Source organism: Sus scrofa, chromosome 1, assembly GCF_054392235.1.
Source record: "Sus scrofa isolate SSC_HxYL_T2T_F1_AM1 chromosome 1, Sscrofa_HxYL_maternal_Yorkshire_Landrace_v2.0, whole genome shotgun sequence".
NCBI classification, from domain to species: Eukaryota; Metazoa; Chordata; class Mammalia; order Artiodactyla; family Suidae; genus Sus; species Sus scrofa.
In genome coordinates, this window is record NC_139383.1 from 231,845,588 (window position 1) to 231,863,406 (window position 17,819).

Below are 17,819 nucleotides of genomic sequence, written 5' to 3' on the forward strand. Positions count from 1 at the left end.
TAAGGCTGCTTCAGAGCAATTTCATGGACAAGAATTCAGAAATGATTATGGCGCCTTTCCCCATTAGCCATAGGAAGAAGTCGTGGCCTGGGGTGAGAACAACGCTTGCCAGCGAAGCGCTGAAGGGAACTCCAATGTGACCGGTGCCAATCCCCTCTCAGATTCTGCCAGGAGGAAATCAAAGGCTGTGGAGATCAAATCCTCTCCTGCTTTCTGATGCTCGCTCCTCAGTAAGAACAATCTAGTTGCTCCCTTAATTGTTTCACCCTGATTCTTTTCAAAAATATTTACCCCTAGCTCCTAAGACTCTTTTCTGACAACACTCTTTCCTTCCAGCTGCTTTTGGGCTGCCCCTCCCACACCAACATGCTACAATTATCTGTCCCCTGCTCAAGTTCACAGTCGCTGGATGCTAAGTGGCAGATAACTCTAGTTACTGCTCCCCTGTGGCAACAATCTGGGTAGTGATGATGATATGCTGAACACTGACATACGGCCTCCACCATGAAAAGTTTCTGCAAATATCAGCCACAAAAAAAGACCTGATTTACTATCTCACCCCTTTACCTCAGGTATTTAAGGAGGGTAACAGAAGTATGTCTCTTAGGCAACCCCCAAATCCTGTCCACAAATATTACCGGGGGAGGATCTCGCCTTGAAAGATTTATTGCATTTTATGGCTCCAAAGCCAAACACGCGTGGCTTTTTGCTTCTTCTCACAAAAGAGGCAGGAATTGTTTTTCAATCTCCTTGAATCTGGGCTGGTGTTGTGACTTTCTTGGGCTGAAAGAATGCCATGGAAATGATGACATGTCAATTCTGACCCTAAGCTTCAAGCTTCAAGAAGGCTGGTCTACTTATTCTTGAATCTTTGTTGCAGCCTTTAGACCATGCTTGGGCAATCCACCTGGAAGTTCAGAGGCATGTAGAACAGACCTTAATTGTTTCAGTTGTCCTGCCAAAGCCAGCCTTGATCATCTGACAGCAGGGGGTCAAGGTCGGCAGAACCACCTCAGTGACTGCTTGGACATGTGAGCAGGAACTAACTGATTATCGTTTAGGCCACTGATGCTCTAAGGGCTGTGTGTTACAAAGCATTTTCACAGCCATAGATAACTAATTCATCCACTTAGAAATTACAATGATGGATTCCTTGAAGAATTAGTAGAAGCAACTTTCACCTCCAAATAAAATGGATTCCTGTAGATCGCTTCTTTATTTGCACTGATTGCCCAGAGGTGAATATCTTTTATTGGTTGTCAACTTTAGATGAATTTACTATATTGGTGGAAGCCAGAGAATGAACACAAGCAGTAAAAAAGTCATCCTTTATTAGGCATCAAATAAGCAGAGGTGGAGAAGCAAAGAGTGACACCTTTCTATATTTCCTTAGACTTCAGACAACATGGGATCTCCTTACCCAAATGGGGTGGAATGTTTATAGCAGTTAGTAATTCTCATGTTGACATCTACATGCTAAGGTCAGCATATGTACAGATCACTGAAAAGTAATCTTTGTAAGCCATTGGTGGGTAGTGACTGTGCTTAGCTTCTAATTTCAGGGTGGATTAGAAGCACGTATAAGAATCTGACCAAACATTCATGAATCCAAGTCTGCTGTGCTCTAGCAAATTGTAGGCTTACTGGCCTCCTGAGCTGGGGTCCCAACACTCTGGCACATGAAGATAAATAGAAGTACTCTGTCCAACCTTTCTAAATATCACACAGACCAGAACATATAGCAGGGTTTTTAAGATAGACACCAAGCTTCTGGCTATTTGATCATACTTTTGGTCATATATTCTGACAATGATGGAGTGAGGCATATGGAGGAACTTCATTAATATTCTTTGGTCATTCAAGGCCTGTCATCAGTCATTGTCATCAAGTGTACTTTCTGAGAGTGAGTCTTGTCTCTCAAAGATTAATTTATAGATGGGGAGGATATAAACAAGTTGCCCCCAGTTTCTCAATGAAACACTGATTTCTCCTCCCTCTTCTTACTCATCCTCAGTCTATGACCCCGGAGCTATGAACAGGCACTGTGTGCGTTTAGGCAGGGAGATCCCTCAAGTAGGTTCCTGGTACCATAGGCCCTTGTGGTCGTCCCTCACAGATGCCTCTGTCTCTCGGACCTTGGTGTGAATGTCTAGGCCACTGTCCGGGCTCTGTAAAGGGAATCCGTTGTATGTCTCTGCCCAGTGGCATAATCAGAACAGAGATGGAATTCAGAGGCAGCAGCTGACAGAGGGCAACGCAGCACACTAGCTCCTCCATGCCTGGCTGAGGTTTTGGGAGGAGACGACGGTTTTTCAATGAGCATTCATGAGGGAGTGAGCCAACACAAAGAGACACTCAGTGGCATTAGCATAAATAAAGATTTCTTTCTAAGCATAATGTGTGGGTCATTTTTCTTACAAGACTGCTGGGATTCAAGTCAAGTCCTCTGACTAAATTCTAAAACCCAATTCTGGATGAATACAGGGTTTGTAAACACTTGATATTATGACACAAGCTGAAGAAACAAAAAGTTGCCATTAGACCATCACAGGTTTATAGAATTCAGTTTTTAAATTGGGGAGCAAAGGTTCCACAGGGAACAGGCTAACTTGTAAGGCTTAGTCACTGGAAATGGCAAACAAAGAAAAACCCACAAAGATTAAAGAGCACAGACACTTAGAATTCCCATCCAGGAGGTATTGTGGCTGAGACAAGGCAAAGTACACTCATAATACTCCTTCCCTGAGCAGTGTTTTCAAAGTGTGGTCTCCGGACCAGCAGCATCAGCACCACTCAGGAACCTGGAAATGCCAATTTGGGGGCCACTATAAGACAACTGTATCAGAAACTCTGGGTGAGGCCCAGCAATCCGTGTGGTCACAATCCCGCCTGGGGATTCTGATGTGTGCTCAAGTTTAAGAACAAGTTTATAAAATACAATCTGTCTCACAAGATACATAAGAAAGGGCTTTCCTGCCCAAAGAGGTTGAGCCCTTAACACCTGAAGGTACTAAGCAGTGGATTACCTTCTCTCCCATGCATCTAGGGTGGTATTGGTTGGTACTTACCATCCTTGAGGAAACTAAGAATCACTCAAATAATTTTCTGTGTTCTGCGGCTGATCTCCAATGACAGTGTCCTGGCTGTCCATACATCAGCTACTAAGCCACTGGGCTAGAGCAGCTCCCACTTCCTGGAACCAATTTATCAATAAAGAAAACCTAAGTCATGCTGTGGTAACAAATCACAATCAAACTTCCCTATCTTAGTGTAATAAAGGTTTATTTCTTGCTCATAATACACCTGTAACACAGGTGGACAACAGAATCTACCCCACAGTCCCTTGGGGACCCAGGCCGACTTCCATTTCAGCATTTGATTCCACGATCAGCATGGACTAGGGGTGGGTGGGGGACATGGTGCATTGCACACTGTTTATTTTTTGCTTTCCAGGGCCACAGGTGTGGCATATGTAAGTTCCCAGGCTAGGGGTGGAATTGAGCTGCAGCTGCTGGGCTACACCACAGCCATAGCCACTCGGGATCTGAGCTGCTTCTGTGACCTACACCACAGCTCACGGCAATGCTGGATCCCTGACCCACTGAGCAAGGCCAGGGATTGAACCTGCATCCTCATGGATACTAGTCAGATTCGTTTCCACTGAGCCATGGTAGGAACTCCCTGCGCACTGGCTGTTAAAGCTCCCATCTAGAATGGATATATGTCCTGTCACTTCCACTGATGCTTCAGAGACAAAGTAAGTCACATGGTCAAGCCTAACTTTCAAAGTGGGCAGGTACGCAGAAGAAGAATCACGAGGATCTGAAAACTCCTATCCCAAGTTATGTTTTGGCCACAATACCCATTGTGTGCAAAGCTGTATATTAACACCAAAGAACTGGTAGGGCTTAAAGTTCCCAATTTTCCCTTCACTATCTCTTTGTTCCTACTGACCTTCAAATCAACAAAGTCTACACATTTTTCCAAGCTTCCCCCCCCTTTTCTTTTTTAGCTGTCCCATGGCCTATGGAGTGCCCAGATGAAGGATCAGATCCAAGCCACAGTTACAACCTACACTGTAGCTGTGGCAATGCTGGGCCAAGGACCAAACCTACATCTCAGTACTGCAGAGACACTGTCGATCCAGTTGTGCCACAGTGGGAACTCTCCCAAGAAGATCTTCTTTCATCAAATGTTTTCAATTTTTACTGAAAAAATACTGAAGTTAGTATACCCAGGGCAAGTGACCCAATCATGAGTATACAAAGTCTGACAAATGACCACAAAATGAACATAACAGTGCAGCTTCCTCAAGGCTAGGAGAGAGACAGGGTGTAGTGAGATGGGTCAGGGGTGAACTCTCTGAACTCTCAGGGACTCACCCTAATTAACGAATATTGCTTTTTAGTACCTGTTTATTTAAGCACACTCAGTATTTCATAACAGAGTGGATGGAATCAGAGCCAGAATCTCCTTGTTGCCTGACACAGGAGAAGTAAGTGGCTCGCCCAGCTGGCATGGGTCTGCGACGGTCAACCTTCACAATGCTGAGCTGCCTGACACCACGTGTGGCTCAGGTGTGTTTTTCCTCTTACAGCCTCACCCTGCCAAGTGGTGCTGGGGCTGGGTTAACTGGATCTTTCTGGGTTGGGGAATGGGGAACAAATGTAAAAGCTTCTCCCAGATACCACACTGGCAATTGGTCTTAAGAATACTTGTTTTTTTGTTTGTTTTTCATTTTTGGCTGCTCCACGACATATGGAACTCCTGAGCCAGGGATCAGATCCGAGCCACACTTTCAACCCAAGCTGCAACTGCAGCAACACTGGATCCTTAATCCACTGTGCCGGGCCAGAGATCAAACCTGTACCCCAGTGCTCCCAAGATGCTGCCAATCCTGCTGCGCCACAGTGGGAGCTCCAAAAATATTTCTTTTGCAGCTTCCATTATCTGAAAATCAGGGATAAGGGTCTCATTTGCTCGCCTATGAAATAATCAATGGTTTTAATGGAGAAGCAGTGGGCAACTGGTTTCCTAAAATGTCAGTGCTTCCCCAAACGACCTCAAAATTAGACATATCAAGCATGCGCCCATAAAATGTGGTATTTTGCTTTCCAGTTTCTCTGGAAAACTCTCACCAGAACTCAGTCCAGACATTTTAGGGACACCATTCAAGGGCTGGCTAACTCCATCTTTCACACTCACAGAGCTGACTGTGATGTCCCCACTCCTCCCCACAGAATACGGCCATGACTTCATGGGGAGGACAGGCACGTGTGTTCAGCTCTGGACACTATGACCAGCTGTTCAGCTGTATATCCCTGGTGGTAATCATCTTCATCAAAATGTACTTTAAACATATTTTTATGATCCACCTTCTTCTAAATTACAGTCATGCTGTATAAGAACAGAGTAAACACATGATCAGTAATTTCCTTATGGCAGAAAGTAGCACCAAATTGTTGCTGGCTAAGGCCCAGGGCTTTAGAAGAGTTGTGCTTTTAGCAAAAAAGAAAACAGAAAACGGTCTTTATTCCAAAGCCAAAGCAACAGGTCATGACCTTCTTCTTCCTGTGCAGTCATAGTCTTGCTTCATGAGGAAGTGGGGAAGGAAAAGATTAACTTAGGAAAACACTCCAAGAGCTGCCTGCTCAACCGCTGCCACTTACCTTTGGAGCCACCCCTCCTCCATCCCCTAAACACAGAAATTATCCAGGGTGGCCATGGTCCCTTGCCTTCCGGAAATGACTACTCCAGGAGATGCAGAACTGTCACCAAACATGGAAAACTGCCACACAGGGGATATATACACCAGAGATAAAAGATTCAATGCAGTGTTCTTGTATTGCTATAGCTCTCCCCACGCCACCTGACTTGTCTGGAAAAGAACAGAGGGGTTGCATCTCATTATTCATAATCCAGGAATAATAACATTCTCAGTGTGAACCAAAGGCCACATTAAGAAATATCTGGGATGCGGAGTTCCCGTCTTGGCGCAGTGGTTAACGAATCCGACTAGGAACCATGAGGTTGCGGGTTCGATCCCTGGCCTTGCTCAGTGGGTTAAGGATCTGGTGTCACCGTGATCTGTGGTGTAGGTCGCAGATGTGGCTTGGATCCCACGCTGCTGTGGCTCTGGCGTAGGTCGGCGGCTACAGCTCTGATTGGACCCCTAGCCTGGGAACCTCCATATGCCGAGGGTGCGGCCCTAGAAAAGGCCAAAAAAAAAAAAAAAAAAAAAAAAGAAAATAAATCTATATATATAAAAAAAGAAATATCTGGGATGCTTGTTAACAATGCAGATTCCCACACCTAAGGAATCAGAATCCTCAGGGTGGGGCCCAGAATTTGCATTTTTCACCAGCTCCCTCAGGAAATTCTTTTGCACACTATGAAGGGGAAAGCTCACACACACAAAAAATTATCTCTATGTTCAGCAGGCTCCCCCCACCCCAAAAGGACCCATTAGGATTTAAAGAAATGTTGTGCTACTTTCTCTGAGGGAAAAATAGCAGTTGTCTTATTTGACTCTATTTGCAAGGCTGTTACATATCTGCAGTATTTCATGGTCACAAAAGTCTGGGGTAAAATTGTTCTCATTAGTGTATCGGTATCTTACAGTAAGAGGCCCAATACTTCATGTATCTGGGGACCAGTGTTAGAAACAAGGTCCCCTCCCTCATAGTAAGTACAGGATTTAGTCCACTTAGTCATAACGGTGGCAGGACAAGTCATTTTTTTTTTCTAAGCCCTTGAAATTTTATTATTATTTTTAATAGTTATTTCCCCAATAAAATTTTTTTTCCTACTGTACAGCATGGTGACCTGGTTACCCCTACAAGTACACACTCTATTTTCTCACATTATCATGCTCCATCATAAATGACTAGACATAGTTCCCAGTGCTACACAGCAGGATCTCATTGCTAATCAATTCCAAAGGCAGTAGTTTGTATCTATTAACCCCAAGCTCCCCAACCACCCCCACTCCCTCCCCGTTGGCAACCACAAGTCTCTTCCCCAAGTCCACGATTTTCTTTTCTGTGGAAAGGTTCATTTGTGCCTTATATTAGATTCCAGATATAAGTGATATCATATGGTATTTGTCTTTGTCTTTCTGACTCATTTCACTCAGTGCGAGATTCTCTAGTTCCATCCATGTTGCTGCAAATGGCATTCTTTCTTTCTTTTTTTATGGCTGAGTAGTATTCCTGTGTGTGTGTGTGTGTGTGTGTGTGTGTGTGTGTACACACACACATCTTCCTAATCCAGTCGTCTGTTAATGGACATTTGGGTTGTTTCCATGTCTTGGCTATTATGAATAGAGCTGCAATGAACATGCGGGTGCATGTATCTTTTTAAAGGAAAGTTTTGTCTGGATATATGCCCAAGAGTGGGATTGCTGGGTCATACGGTAGTTGTATATATAGTTTTCTGAGGTACCTCCATACTGATCTCCATAGTGGTTGTACTAGCTTACATTCCCTTTTCTCCACACCCCCTCCAGCATTTGTTATTTGTGGACTTATTAATGATGGCCATTCTGACTGGTGTGAGGTGGTATCTCGTGGTAGTTTTGATTTGCATTTCTCTAATAATCAGGGACGCTAAGCAATTTTTCATGTGCTTGTTGGCCATCTGCGCATCTTCCTTGGAAAAATGTCTATGCAGGTCTTTTGCCTATTTTTGCATTGGGTTGTTGGCTTTTTTGCTGTTGAGTTGTGTAAGTTGCTTGTATATTCTAGAGATTAAGCCCTTGTCAGTTGCATCATTTAAAACTATCTTCTCCCATTCTGTAAGTTGTCTTTTTGTTTTCTTTTTGGTTTCCTTTGCTGTGCAAAAGTTTTACTTTCAAAGTTAAGTCTCAAAATTCCCATTGTTCTATTCCTCTTGTCTTGGGGTAAATTCTGGCCTTTAAGTTCTAAACTTTCAGGACAAGGATGTGTGGGAAATTGGCTCTCTTTCAGGTAAAGGTTTAGGTTTCTCCTCACTTAAGCTGGAAGATAAACTTAGGAGTCTCCAGTCCCATGCTGGCCTCACTTGGGGACCTTGCCCAAGCGTCCTGCCACAAATCCCTTTATGGACTGGTGCCTCAATAAATCGCAGCTGTACCAATGGGGAGAGTCAGGCTGGTTTATATAGTGTGCCAAGATCCCAAGATAAAAAGCATTCTAAGTGCCCAGAGTTAGCAGAGCAAACAGGGCACAAGCCAGCATATGTTACCCAGGAGTTCGCTCCTTCAATATCTCATTCCACAATAAAATAAGCACTCATATATCTTTTGCAAAACTTAGTACAAGAAATCTGAAATGCAGCCCACAGATGTAGAAATTCCTTTCTTCCTGCATGGACAATATGAATGCCTTCCTTTCTCAAATGGAACAATGAAAATTCCCAGGACTGCAAGCCACCTAGGATACAGCCCTCCCTGCTCAAAAGGCATGTCATGCCATTAAGGTGCAGAAAACTCACAGCCCACTTTTCTTCAAACACAAACTCTTCTACTTGAATTTATTGTGCTATTTCTCTGAAGGAACTTGGGTTTGAATAACTACGAGAAATGAAATTTAGCTCAAATCCCAGAGCTAGCAGACTTGTCCTGGGAGGGAAAGAGACACTCATGAGACCAGGAAGGTATAACCTCACTTTGACGGTTCAAGGAAGAACACAGCCCCTCTGCCCCAGAGACCTCTCTACCCCAGAGGCCCCGACACAGTACTGGGGGAACATCTGTTACTGCCCCAGGGGGGCCTGAATTACAGCACTCTTTCCTCAGTTTCTGTGAGTTCTCTAATACGCAAAGCTCTAAGCCCATGACACAGGGGTTCCTGTGCCAACATTGTGATGACTGTTGGGAAAATCTATTCTCTGGCCTTTTTCTTGAGTTCCATAATGAATGAATAAATGAAAGAAGGAAGGAGAGGAAAAAAGAAAAGAAAGGCTTACAAAAAGCATCAGTGACATTTCTCCAATGCACCCAGCTTTCACAAACAGCCTGGTTAAAATTCACCACCAGCAACCATGCCAAAACAACCAGTTTGCATTTTGACTGCCATGCTTCTTCATTTTATGAGATGGACTCAATCGAAAACAGGTGCTGTTGGTCCAACACCATGCTGAAATACAGTCTGTCCAGCTTCATCTTTCCTTTCTCATCACTGTAGGTTTCAACCAGTCATCCAGAAGCTGTCCCCGCCCCGAACCCCCATTTAAACCCAAAGACCACACCTTAGAAGAGTCAGCTCATTGGAGCTAACTTGGAGGTTACCTGTCTGATGAACTGTTTGCCTAATGAGGTCTTAAATTTCAGGCTCACGATGTGCAACCTAAGTAATGAGCAGAGCTGGAAACAGAGTAGTGCTTTCAGAAGTAAGTCTCCTCTTGCTGGAACCCAAGATTATCGGACCAGGCACCCACACTCCCTGCATGCTCCATCCATCAGCTTTTGCTGCCCCTGCTCTAAGGCAATAGGATTGGGGCAGACAGCCGTCAGAGGGGAAGCAGGGACAAGCAAAAGTGCTTAATGAAATTTTATTTTGAAAATATGGCAAGAGTCTAAGGCACTTCAAACATTTAAATACATATAAGACCAAAGCAAATGTGACGTGGGATAAAGGAGTCCATAAATATGTGGAGAACTATACTATGTTTCTCTAGAGGCAAATATGTAGCCAATTCCTCTAACACAATTCAACCTTTATCATTAGATACACAGTTGTGCAATTATTAATAAAAATATGGTAATGTTACAGGTCATTCTTCATGTATTTAATTATTATGGAATATAAAAGTTGAAAATACTGTGTCAATTTTATATAGATACCCTTTATATAAAAAGTCATATAATACACCCACCTAGATAAAACCAACTGAAAAGACTTCCTTTTGTAAGTTTTATACTGTCTGAGAGTTCCATCTTTTATTTTTAAACCAGAAACCTACCAGCCCAGGCCCAATTCACTGATGATCAAAGTCATCTCCACTTCCTTACTTGAAAATAATAAAGACAAAAGAGAAAGCAACAAAACCATCCTGGAATGGAATTTTCAAAGAGTTTTCCAATGGTTCCACATTTAGTAAATATAAATATTTGTGAGAACATTTAAAAACACCATGTCAATGAGAACCTGACACTTCTCAGCAGCGGTGGGGGTGCGGGGTGGAGAGGAGAGAAGGAATAGAAGTTGCCCACTCAGGTCAGGTTACAACTTCCTACAACTGTACATAACGGAGCAGGAGAAGAGACTTGACAGCAAGTGTGCTCTACACAGAGGGAAGATGGCCAGAAGGGAGGTGGTGTGTGCCCAGCCAGCAATCTCCTGCTGGCTCAGCTTCCACTGTGACAGCTCTAGCCTTCAGCCCTTGGCTTTATGTGTTGTTTGCTGGTAAGCTCAGGCACGATATACATTCAGTATCTGTCACCCCAACAGGAACAATTAGCAGCTAAACGGTGGTGGCATATAAATGGACGGCTATTTGCACACAATCAATCAAATGAACCTCGGTGGGTGGGACCAGGAGATGTCTTCCTTCCAAGCCTTGGGGTGCCCTAGAGACCAGGAAAGGAAAAAAATGGGGTTAATGACTGACCTCAGGCAGATATGTCCTCTGTGATGAAGGAACTCCATCTACCATAGCTGATTTCCACCCTGAGCCAGAGCAAGGGGAGCCAGAATGCAGAACCTAGGTCCACAAGTGGGAGTAGCCCTGGAGCCAGCTGGACTCTGAGGGCCACGTCCAGCTGGCCTGGGAGGCTGACTTGGGCTAAGAGTGGACTCTGGGACCACAGGCTGCTGCTCACTATCGGAGGAAAAATGCCAGGAGGCGATGTGTATTCAAAGGCTCAGGATGTGCCATTTGGATAATTCTGTCCAGAATAAATCCTTCATGTGAGGATGTGAGGCCCAGCAGGCATCCTGCCTCTGCTATGCTAACCTTAGCACTCCTGTTCTTCTGGGTGGGGCAAAAGTGAAGAACCCTTAAGTTCTAGGCCAAAACTCTGTTCAGAATGATCACAAAAACCTGCACCTCCTTCAACTCCCTGAGGAAGGGGGTTTCACTAATCTGGTGGCTTTGGGTCTGTTTACAAATGCCAGGTGCACCGCACTGACCGGAGACTGGGCTTTCGCGAAGTTGACGTGGGCGTACAGCAGAACGGCAATGTCCTTGTGTCCTGCTTCCAGGGCTATTGAGAGCGCGGTGCTGCCATCCTTAGGAGGAGATGAAAAGAACAAGCCAGATTGGGTTTCTCCAACTTCCAGGCAGACAAAAGGTAACAACACAATACCCTCCAGTAGCTGATAAGATTCTACAATCTAGCCGTTTGTTCAGTCCTTTAGGACCCTATTTTGGACCTCGAGGTGCTAAGCCTGAAGGACACAAGGATGTCAGAGGGCCAGCCCCAGCCTGCCCTGGGTCAAGAGGAGAATCACCCCATTGTCTTTGTTGCTGCCTCACTATGCTTGGTGTGAGCCTATGCACTGAGGAGCCACAAAAACAGGCTGTGCTTGAAGATGCTCATGCTACCATCCTGCCCACCAGCAGGGGGCAGCAGGCGACAGTGGGGGTAGAAACACTTTTTTTTCCTTATAATTACAAATGAGCAGTCATGTAGCCTGGTGTATGTTTTGACGACCTGCAATTTGCCAAGGATCTCGACCTTCCTCTTGGGGAGGGAACTGATACTTCCGCCTTGACCACCCTTGAAGAATGTTAGGCGTCACATCTATCCATAAAGCACTGAATGAATCCTGCTGCCTTGCAGAAAAGTATCTTATGGAAATATGAGGGGAAATGCTAAATATGGGAAAAAAACTTTTTCAGATAAATGCTTGGTTTCCAATAAAATGCAAGAATTTACATGGATATAAAGATCCATCAAGACAAAAAATAGCATGTTGTGCATCCACTATATCTCAATCAAAAGTAATAATATTTTTTAAAAGAGACAAAATCCCAAGAACAATGTATTCTGTCTAGTTTTAGAATAAGGGTTTCCTTCTAGTCACCAGCAGCAGGAAACAATCTGTGTGTGGTTTGAACCTGATGGTCTTCCCTCCCACTCTGAACTCTGGGAGTTACCTTTCTTCCGGAAGCCAGTTGGATGCCCTCCTGCTCCTTTACAGATAAGGAAGTGGACAATAGGCCAAGGGGACCAGATTTCTGGAAGTGACTGTGGCTCAATGGCCTCTTACTGCTAGATCTACAAGCTGTTCTTTGCTGAGAGCAGAAGTAAAAGCAAACAAACAAACACATGGCACAGGAAACCCAGACTGTTCTTAAGCAAAGACAGGTTGGAAGCTGGCCCTCTGCCACAGCAGAAGAGAAGGGAATATGGTACAACCACAGCTCCCAGGCTACTAAGGGTGGGGATGGAGTCACTGCAACTGCAGAAGCCAGTCAGTCCTTCATGCCAGTAAATACCTGTACTGATTTGCTCTTCCTGCTGGCGTGGGCCCACTGGGATCTGAAGTTTAGTGCAAAGGAGGATGCTTCCCCTCTAACCTTTTAGTGTTTTGGAATGATGGAAGCTGCTCTGGTCCAAACCTATGCCCTACAGAGATAAATTTTCAAAAGCAGAACCAACCCAGCCAGACCTCTGGGACCTTTGGATCTTGAACCACGTCACTACCCAAAGGTTAGTTCCTGTGCCCTGGCTTATCAAGACCCATCCCCTTTGGTTTGGAGATAGCCAGAGCAGCAGCTTTCCTTAGAGTGTTGTCTAGTCAAGGGGTTATCTGGGGCTGGGACAGCCTGGGAAGTGGAAGAGGAAGGAGATTAGAGTGATGATGGGCACAGCCCGAGAAGCAATGGGATGATGTGCCTAAAAGAAGCCAAGATAGTCCAGACGCCCTAGCTGATGAAATGTCACAGATTATTCTGATGGGCCCACATGAAGGGTTTCCAAAGGGAACAGGGGCCTCACCCTTTCTCCCTAATTATTGTACCCAGAAGTTGCTGACACTGAATTTCACTGTCTTGTAAATCTGTTTATCCCCTTCAGTACCTGTTCTCATACATGGCATCACCTTCTTCCTTTTATGATTTTAGGATGAGACCTATTTATTTCCCACCCTTCACTCTAGTTCATGGGAGTATTATTTGGCACACAGTAAATGCTGTCAAGCTGGGCTGTGAAGGGAAGTGGCCTGGATGGCAGTGCAAATTCTTGAGGAAAATAAAGAAGGATCTGCTCTCTCCCTGTCAAGCGGCACTCACAGAAACCACCCCCTCCAACCCTGGGCTCCTGCAGGCCCCTAGCACAGAGGCCCAACAGAGACAGCTTACGTTGTCCTCCAGGTGGCCATTGCAGCCCGGCTGGGCCAGCAGCAGCTTGACAATCTCCACGTGGCCATGCTCACTAGCACACATCAGGGCGGTGGAACCCTCGTCGTCCTGGATGTTGACGTCAGCCCCACAGGCCAGCAGGCCCTTCACCATATCTATCCGCCCATGACTGACTGCCAGCATGAGGGCTGTCTGTCCTGCCTGTGGGAAGAAACACCAGAGGACTTCAAAAGCACGTGCTGGGCTGGCAGGGTGACCTGCAGTGGGGGCTGGGCCAGGGGAAGGGAGGAAGGAGAGTAATGACAGAAGAAAACGTGGGCAGGGAACTACTTGGGGCTGGGTGATGGCAGGCATTGAGAAATGAGTGTCTCATGAGCAGGCCTAACCAGCAAGACAGCAAAGTAATGAGTCAATTTTTCCCTTTAGCTTGGAGGATCTGGAACATATGGAGCTGGAAAGTTCAGAAAATGGTCACAACGGTGAACACATCTGGATGAGGGGCACTGTGCCTGGTATGAAGATACAACACACAGAGGCAGACCAGGAAGACGGGGGGCGGGGGTGTTCCCTGTCACTTATAGGCATGCTTCCCTATGGTATACACTCCTCCAAACAGAGGCAAGGCAAGGAGAAGGAGGGAGACACTGCCAATGTGAAGTTAAGCCACTGTTCCACTGGTGTGTCCGGTCACCCAGGACCACGGGCAGCTGCTTATGATGGCAGCGTGGCGGGGGTACCTGTGTAGGTCAGAGCCAAGTTGGCCAGCACATGCCCTGCAAACACGCACACTCACCTGGCTGGCTTTGGCGTTCACGTCCCCACAGCCAAAGAGTTCTTCCACAACTTGCATGTCCTTCTCTGCTTCCACGGCGGCGAGGGCTGCCAGCATAATGGGGGTGTACCCTGCCTTGTTCTGGTGATCCACGTTACACACATCTGCAAAGACACGCGTCTCTTTAGGGAGGTGCCATCTCCTCACAGCATCAGGTGTGTCCGTGAACTACAGGGATGGGGTGAGGAAAAGCCCTGTGAAATGGTCTCAGGTTGTCAAAGTCCCAGAAGGGAATGGGAGGGGTGTTTTCATACCAAACCAAAGAAAATATTTTTTTCTACTTCATGAGAAATGAGAGCAAGGTTTTACAGCACCTCTTCTTTGCGACTGGTGGTTGAATCACAACAGCTTGGAGGTCCGGGGCGGGGGGGCTGTTCTAAGTAATAGTTGCTTTGAAGAATAAACAATAATGTGGGATCGAGACATTAATCTGTGTCTAGAAAATCACCGTTTTGAAATGAAGGAGGTGGTGAGAGCTACAAAGGAAAGGAGGATTTGTAAAGAGTTATGCAGGGAACACTGAAGATGGCGTTTCCCACTCATAAACCACTGCTCACTCTGAGACCCTGAGTCTGCTGCTCTGACTCGTCTGGGGCCCTTGGGAGTAGAATGCCAGTCACACGACACCCAGTTCCAGGAACTGGTCTGAGAGCAACTGCAGTTCCGTCCCTCAGAAACTGCCAGGGACTCCCAGACCCAATAAACCAGCCCTTTTCTAGTCCTAAAATTCTTCAGCAGTCTTCAGGGCCTAAATTATCCTCTAGGCATTCAAAAATTCCTCCAGAACTTTCTAATAAAATGAAAGGAATGGAGACTGCAGGAAAGAAGCTTTTTATGTGTAAGCAGATAGGATTAAAATGCTTATACCGTTTCCATCCTCAGGGGTGAGAAGAGAAGGCACTGTGGAAACTGCTCCTGAGTGCTAAAACAGCTGCACACTAGGGGTACAATGGCATTTACAACAGTGCATATTGTTTGATGTACAAAAGGAAAAAAAAAGCTGTCTGGTGGAGAAGCAGGTGAGCAGATATGCTCTTTGAGGCTTCTAGGTTATCTTTGGCATTCAGTTCTTTGCCGAGGCTGCTAATATCCTAGATTCATAAACTTGCTTCATGCAGCTATAATCTCAGTCTATAATGGGGAGCAGTAGCAAGTGAAGTAAATCCAGAAATGTAATTAACCAAAGGCATCCAACAATCATTTGATCACTAAAATCATTCAGTTTACTAAAATAGCTTGTCCATGCCAATTTTCCAAGGATAGATGAAAACTGTTACTTTCAGGATCAGTCCTGAAATCTTGTCCTTAGCTTTCCTGGACAGTATCCACTTCTCTGTTTAAACAGTAACTCAGGCTGACGGTATCACCAGCTCTGTTTATAGTCTGTAAAGTCTGAAGGGAAGGAGGCTTGGAATTCCTTTCTTTAAGATGGAAACAGTTTTATCCTAACATGGCCTCTAACTGGGAGTAAGCAAACTTCGGGAAAAAAAAGTATGTTTGCTTTCTCTGCATTAACCCAACACTCCCAAAACAGAGCAGAGAAAAACTGGACAGTTGGGTCAAGAAGCGGTATGGAAAAACTGGACAATTTTTTGCATTTTCTAAATCAGATGTTTACATTGTGTTCTCGTTAATTAGACCAGAGTACTATGAATTCTGTACCAGTCTCATAAAGTAAAAATATGTATTTCAAAATAAATAAAAGTGATTTAGGGACTAAGTGTATCACTGGCGGTTCCATCTGAACAAAAAGCTAAAAGCTCACTATTTCTCAAGGAGGCCCTTCTATGTACCAGCCCCTCGCTCCGTGTTTAATGCATTCATTGACTATATACTGGACTGGCAAGTTTCAATTATAACCAAGGATGGGAGTTCCCGTCGTGGCGCAGTGGTTAACGAATCCGACTAGGAACCATGAGGTTGCGGGTTCGGTCCCTGCCCTTGCTCAGTGGGTTAACGATCTGGCGTTGCCGTGAGCTGTGGTGTAGGTCGCAGACGCGGCTCGGATCCCGCGTTGCTGTGGCTCTGGCGTAGGCCGGTGGCTACAGCTCCGATTCAACCCCTAGCCTGGGAACCTCCATATGCCGCGGGAGCGGCCCAAGAAATAGCAACAACAACAACAACAACAACAACAGACAAAAAGACAAAAGACAAAAAAAAAAAAAAAAAAAAAAAAAAAAAAAAAAACCAAGGATGTTCACTGTTCTCATAACTATGGTTCAGATGTAGGAACAACACTTTTTCTGTTTCTTTATGCTGACTCCCCAGGAACAGGGTAAATTTGGGTGGGAATAGTGGTGACTCTACCACAGTGTTACAGTGGCTTTGCCTGGTCCTCATATGGACCAACTGTGCAGCTCTGCAAGGCAGCTGGTGGAGGGGACTTGGTGCAAGGACAAACAAAGCAGACCACAAACACTAGAGCTACACCTCTGGTCCAAGAGGTAGAATTCCGCCTGAACCCACCAAGCCTGCACGATTCAGCTCCGGAGGGAATGTGCGCCACCGTTTGTTACCAGGGATACACCTCACTTGAACGCAGTTGAATCACAGCCAAGACTATCCTCAACACCTCCTTGCAAGACAGATCTGGAAACGGTGTCACTCAGTTCTGTTTAAATGTCAAGCCTCCTATGAGTGACTCAAGAACACAACTGCTGCCACATCATGGGGACAAGCAATGAGAAGGAGTTTAGAAGGGTCCCAGAACTGAGGAGTGGGCTAACCAGCTCCCTGAAGATGAGTCACAGCCTCGAGCGCCGTGAGAGTGGAGACCGGGACCACCAACGCACCAGCATCCAAGAGCAGCTTGACGATCTCAAAGTTGGAGTGGGACACGCTGTAGTGGAGGGCGGTGTTGCCATTGCCATCTGCCATGTTGATGATGTGGCGGAGAACATCTGGGGAGATGGCCTCGAAGGCGGCGATGTAGTCCCCCACCATGGCCGGGATGGCTGACTTCTGACTGGACACGCGGAACCACTCATGCTGGAGAGTGTTCAGACAGAACCTCTGCCAAAACACCAAGCAATCAGCCATGAGTTCTTCTATTTATAGACCCTTCTGAGGCCTCGTTGAAGGCCCAGGAAACCAGGCCTTTTATAGTCAAAGTGCATGCAGTTAGAATTCACTCTTAAAAAACAACTAATGAAACCCAGAGCCCTCAGAGAAGCCTCAAACTCCACACTGAAATATCCCTCCTGATTTTAAAACACTCGTGTATTCTAACTTCTATAAAAAGGACATATAGCACTGTGCAAGAGTCATACCACTGCCAGAGGTTTCAATTCTGGCTCTGCTAATGATGAGCTGTACAATGCTCTGGAAGATACTTATTCTGTACCCCAGTTTCCTCATCTGCAAAATGGGGATAATGAAAATACCCTCCCTTTACAGTGTTTGTGATGAAGACAAATTAGGCAATACATGTGCACCACGTAGGCCAGGATCCCTTTATTACTGAATTATTATTATGTAGGTATGCTAGCCTTTAAGTGATTTTCACAGTACTCAGGACATGAGAAATTACTTAACACACTTAATTGTGCTGCTTCCTTCCTATCCAGACAAACCTCAACTTCTTCAACATTTCCACAGCACTAGGTTGGGAGACATACCCATGTAGGCAACCCAATTTCTACTCCAAGTTCGGGTTAAACCTAGTGGGAAATATTAACACTGCAATGACCTTTCCCGGTTT

At 45.4% G+C, this 17,819-nt stretch overlaps 1 protein-coding gene across 50 annotated transcripts in view; it reads right to left on the bottom strand.

Annotated features, from left to right (window-relative positions):
• Window positions 1-9,517: 9,517 nt before the first annotated feature.
• The window catches only part of KANK1 (KN motif and ankyrin repeat domains 1), a 204,038-nt gene continuing 195,736 nt past the window's right edge, over window positions 9,518-17,819 (bottom strand). For 32 of the 50 annotated variants that reach the window (XM_084987205.1, XM_021064476.2, XM_021064485.2 and 29 more), the window contains 5 exons: window positions 16,912-17,131; window positions 14,081-14,223; window positions 13,288-13,488; window positions 11,112-11,210; window positions 9,518-10,549 (listed from right to left, as the gene is read on the bottom strand). In XM_084987205.1, coding sequence (XP_084843331.1) covers window positions 10,487-10,549; window positions 11,112-11,210; window positions 13,288-13,488; window positions 14,081-14,223; window positions 16,912-17,131 — 726 coding nt within the window. In that variant the 3' untranslated portion in view covers window positions 9,518-10,486. Of the gene's footprint in view, window positions 10,550-11,111; window positions 11,211-13,287; window positions 13,489-14,080; window positions 14,224-16,845; window positions 17,132-17,819 lie in introns of all 50 variants that reach the window. The other 18 variants (XM_084987069.1, XM_021064479.2, XM_021064412.2 and 15 more) reach the window with 1 other exon arrangement.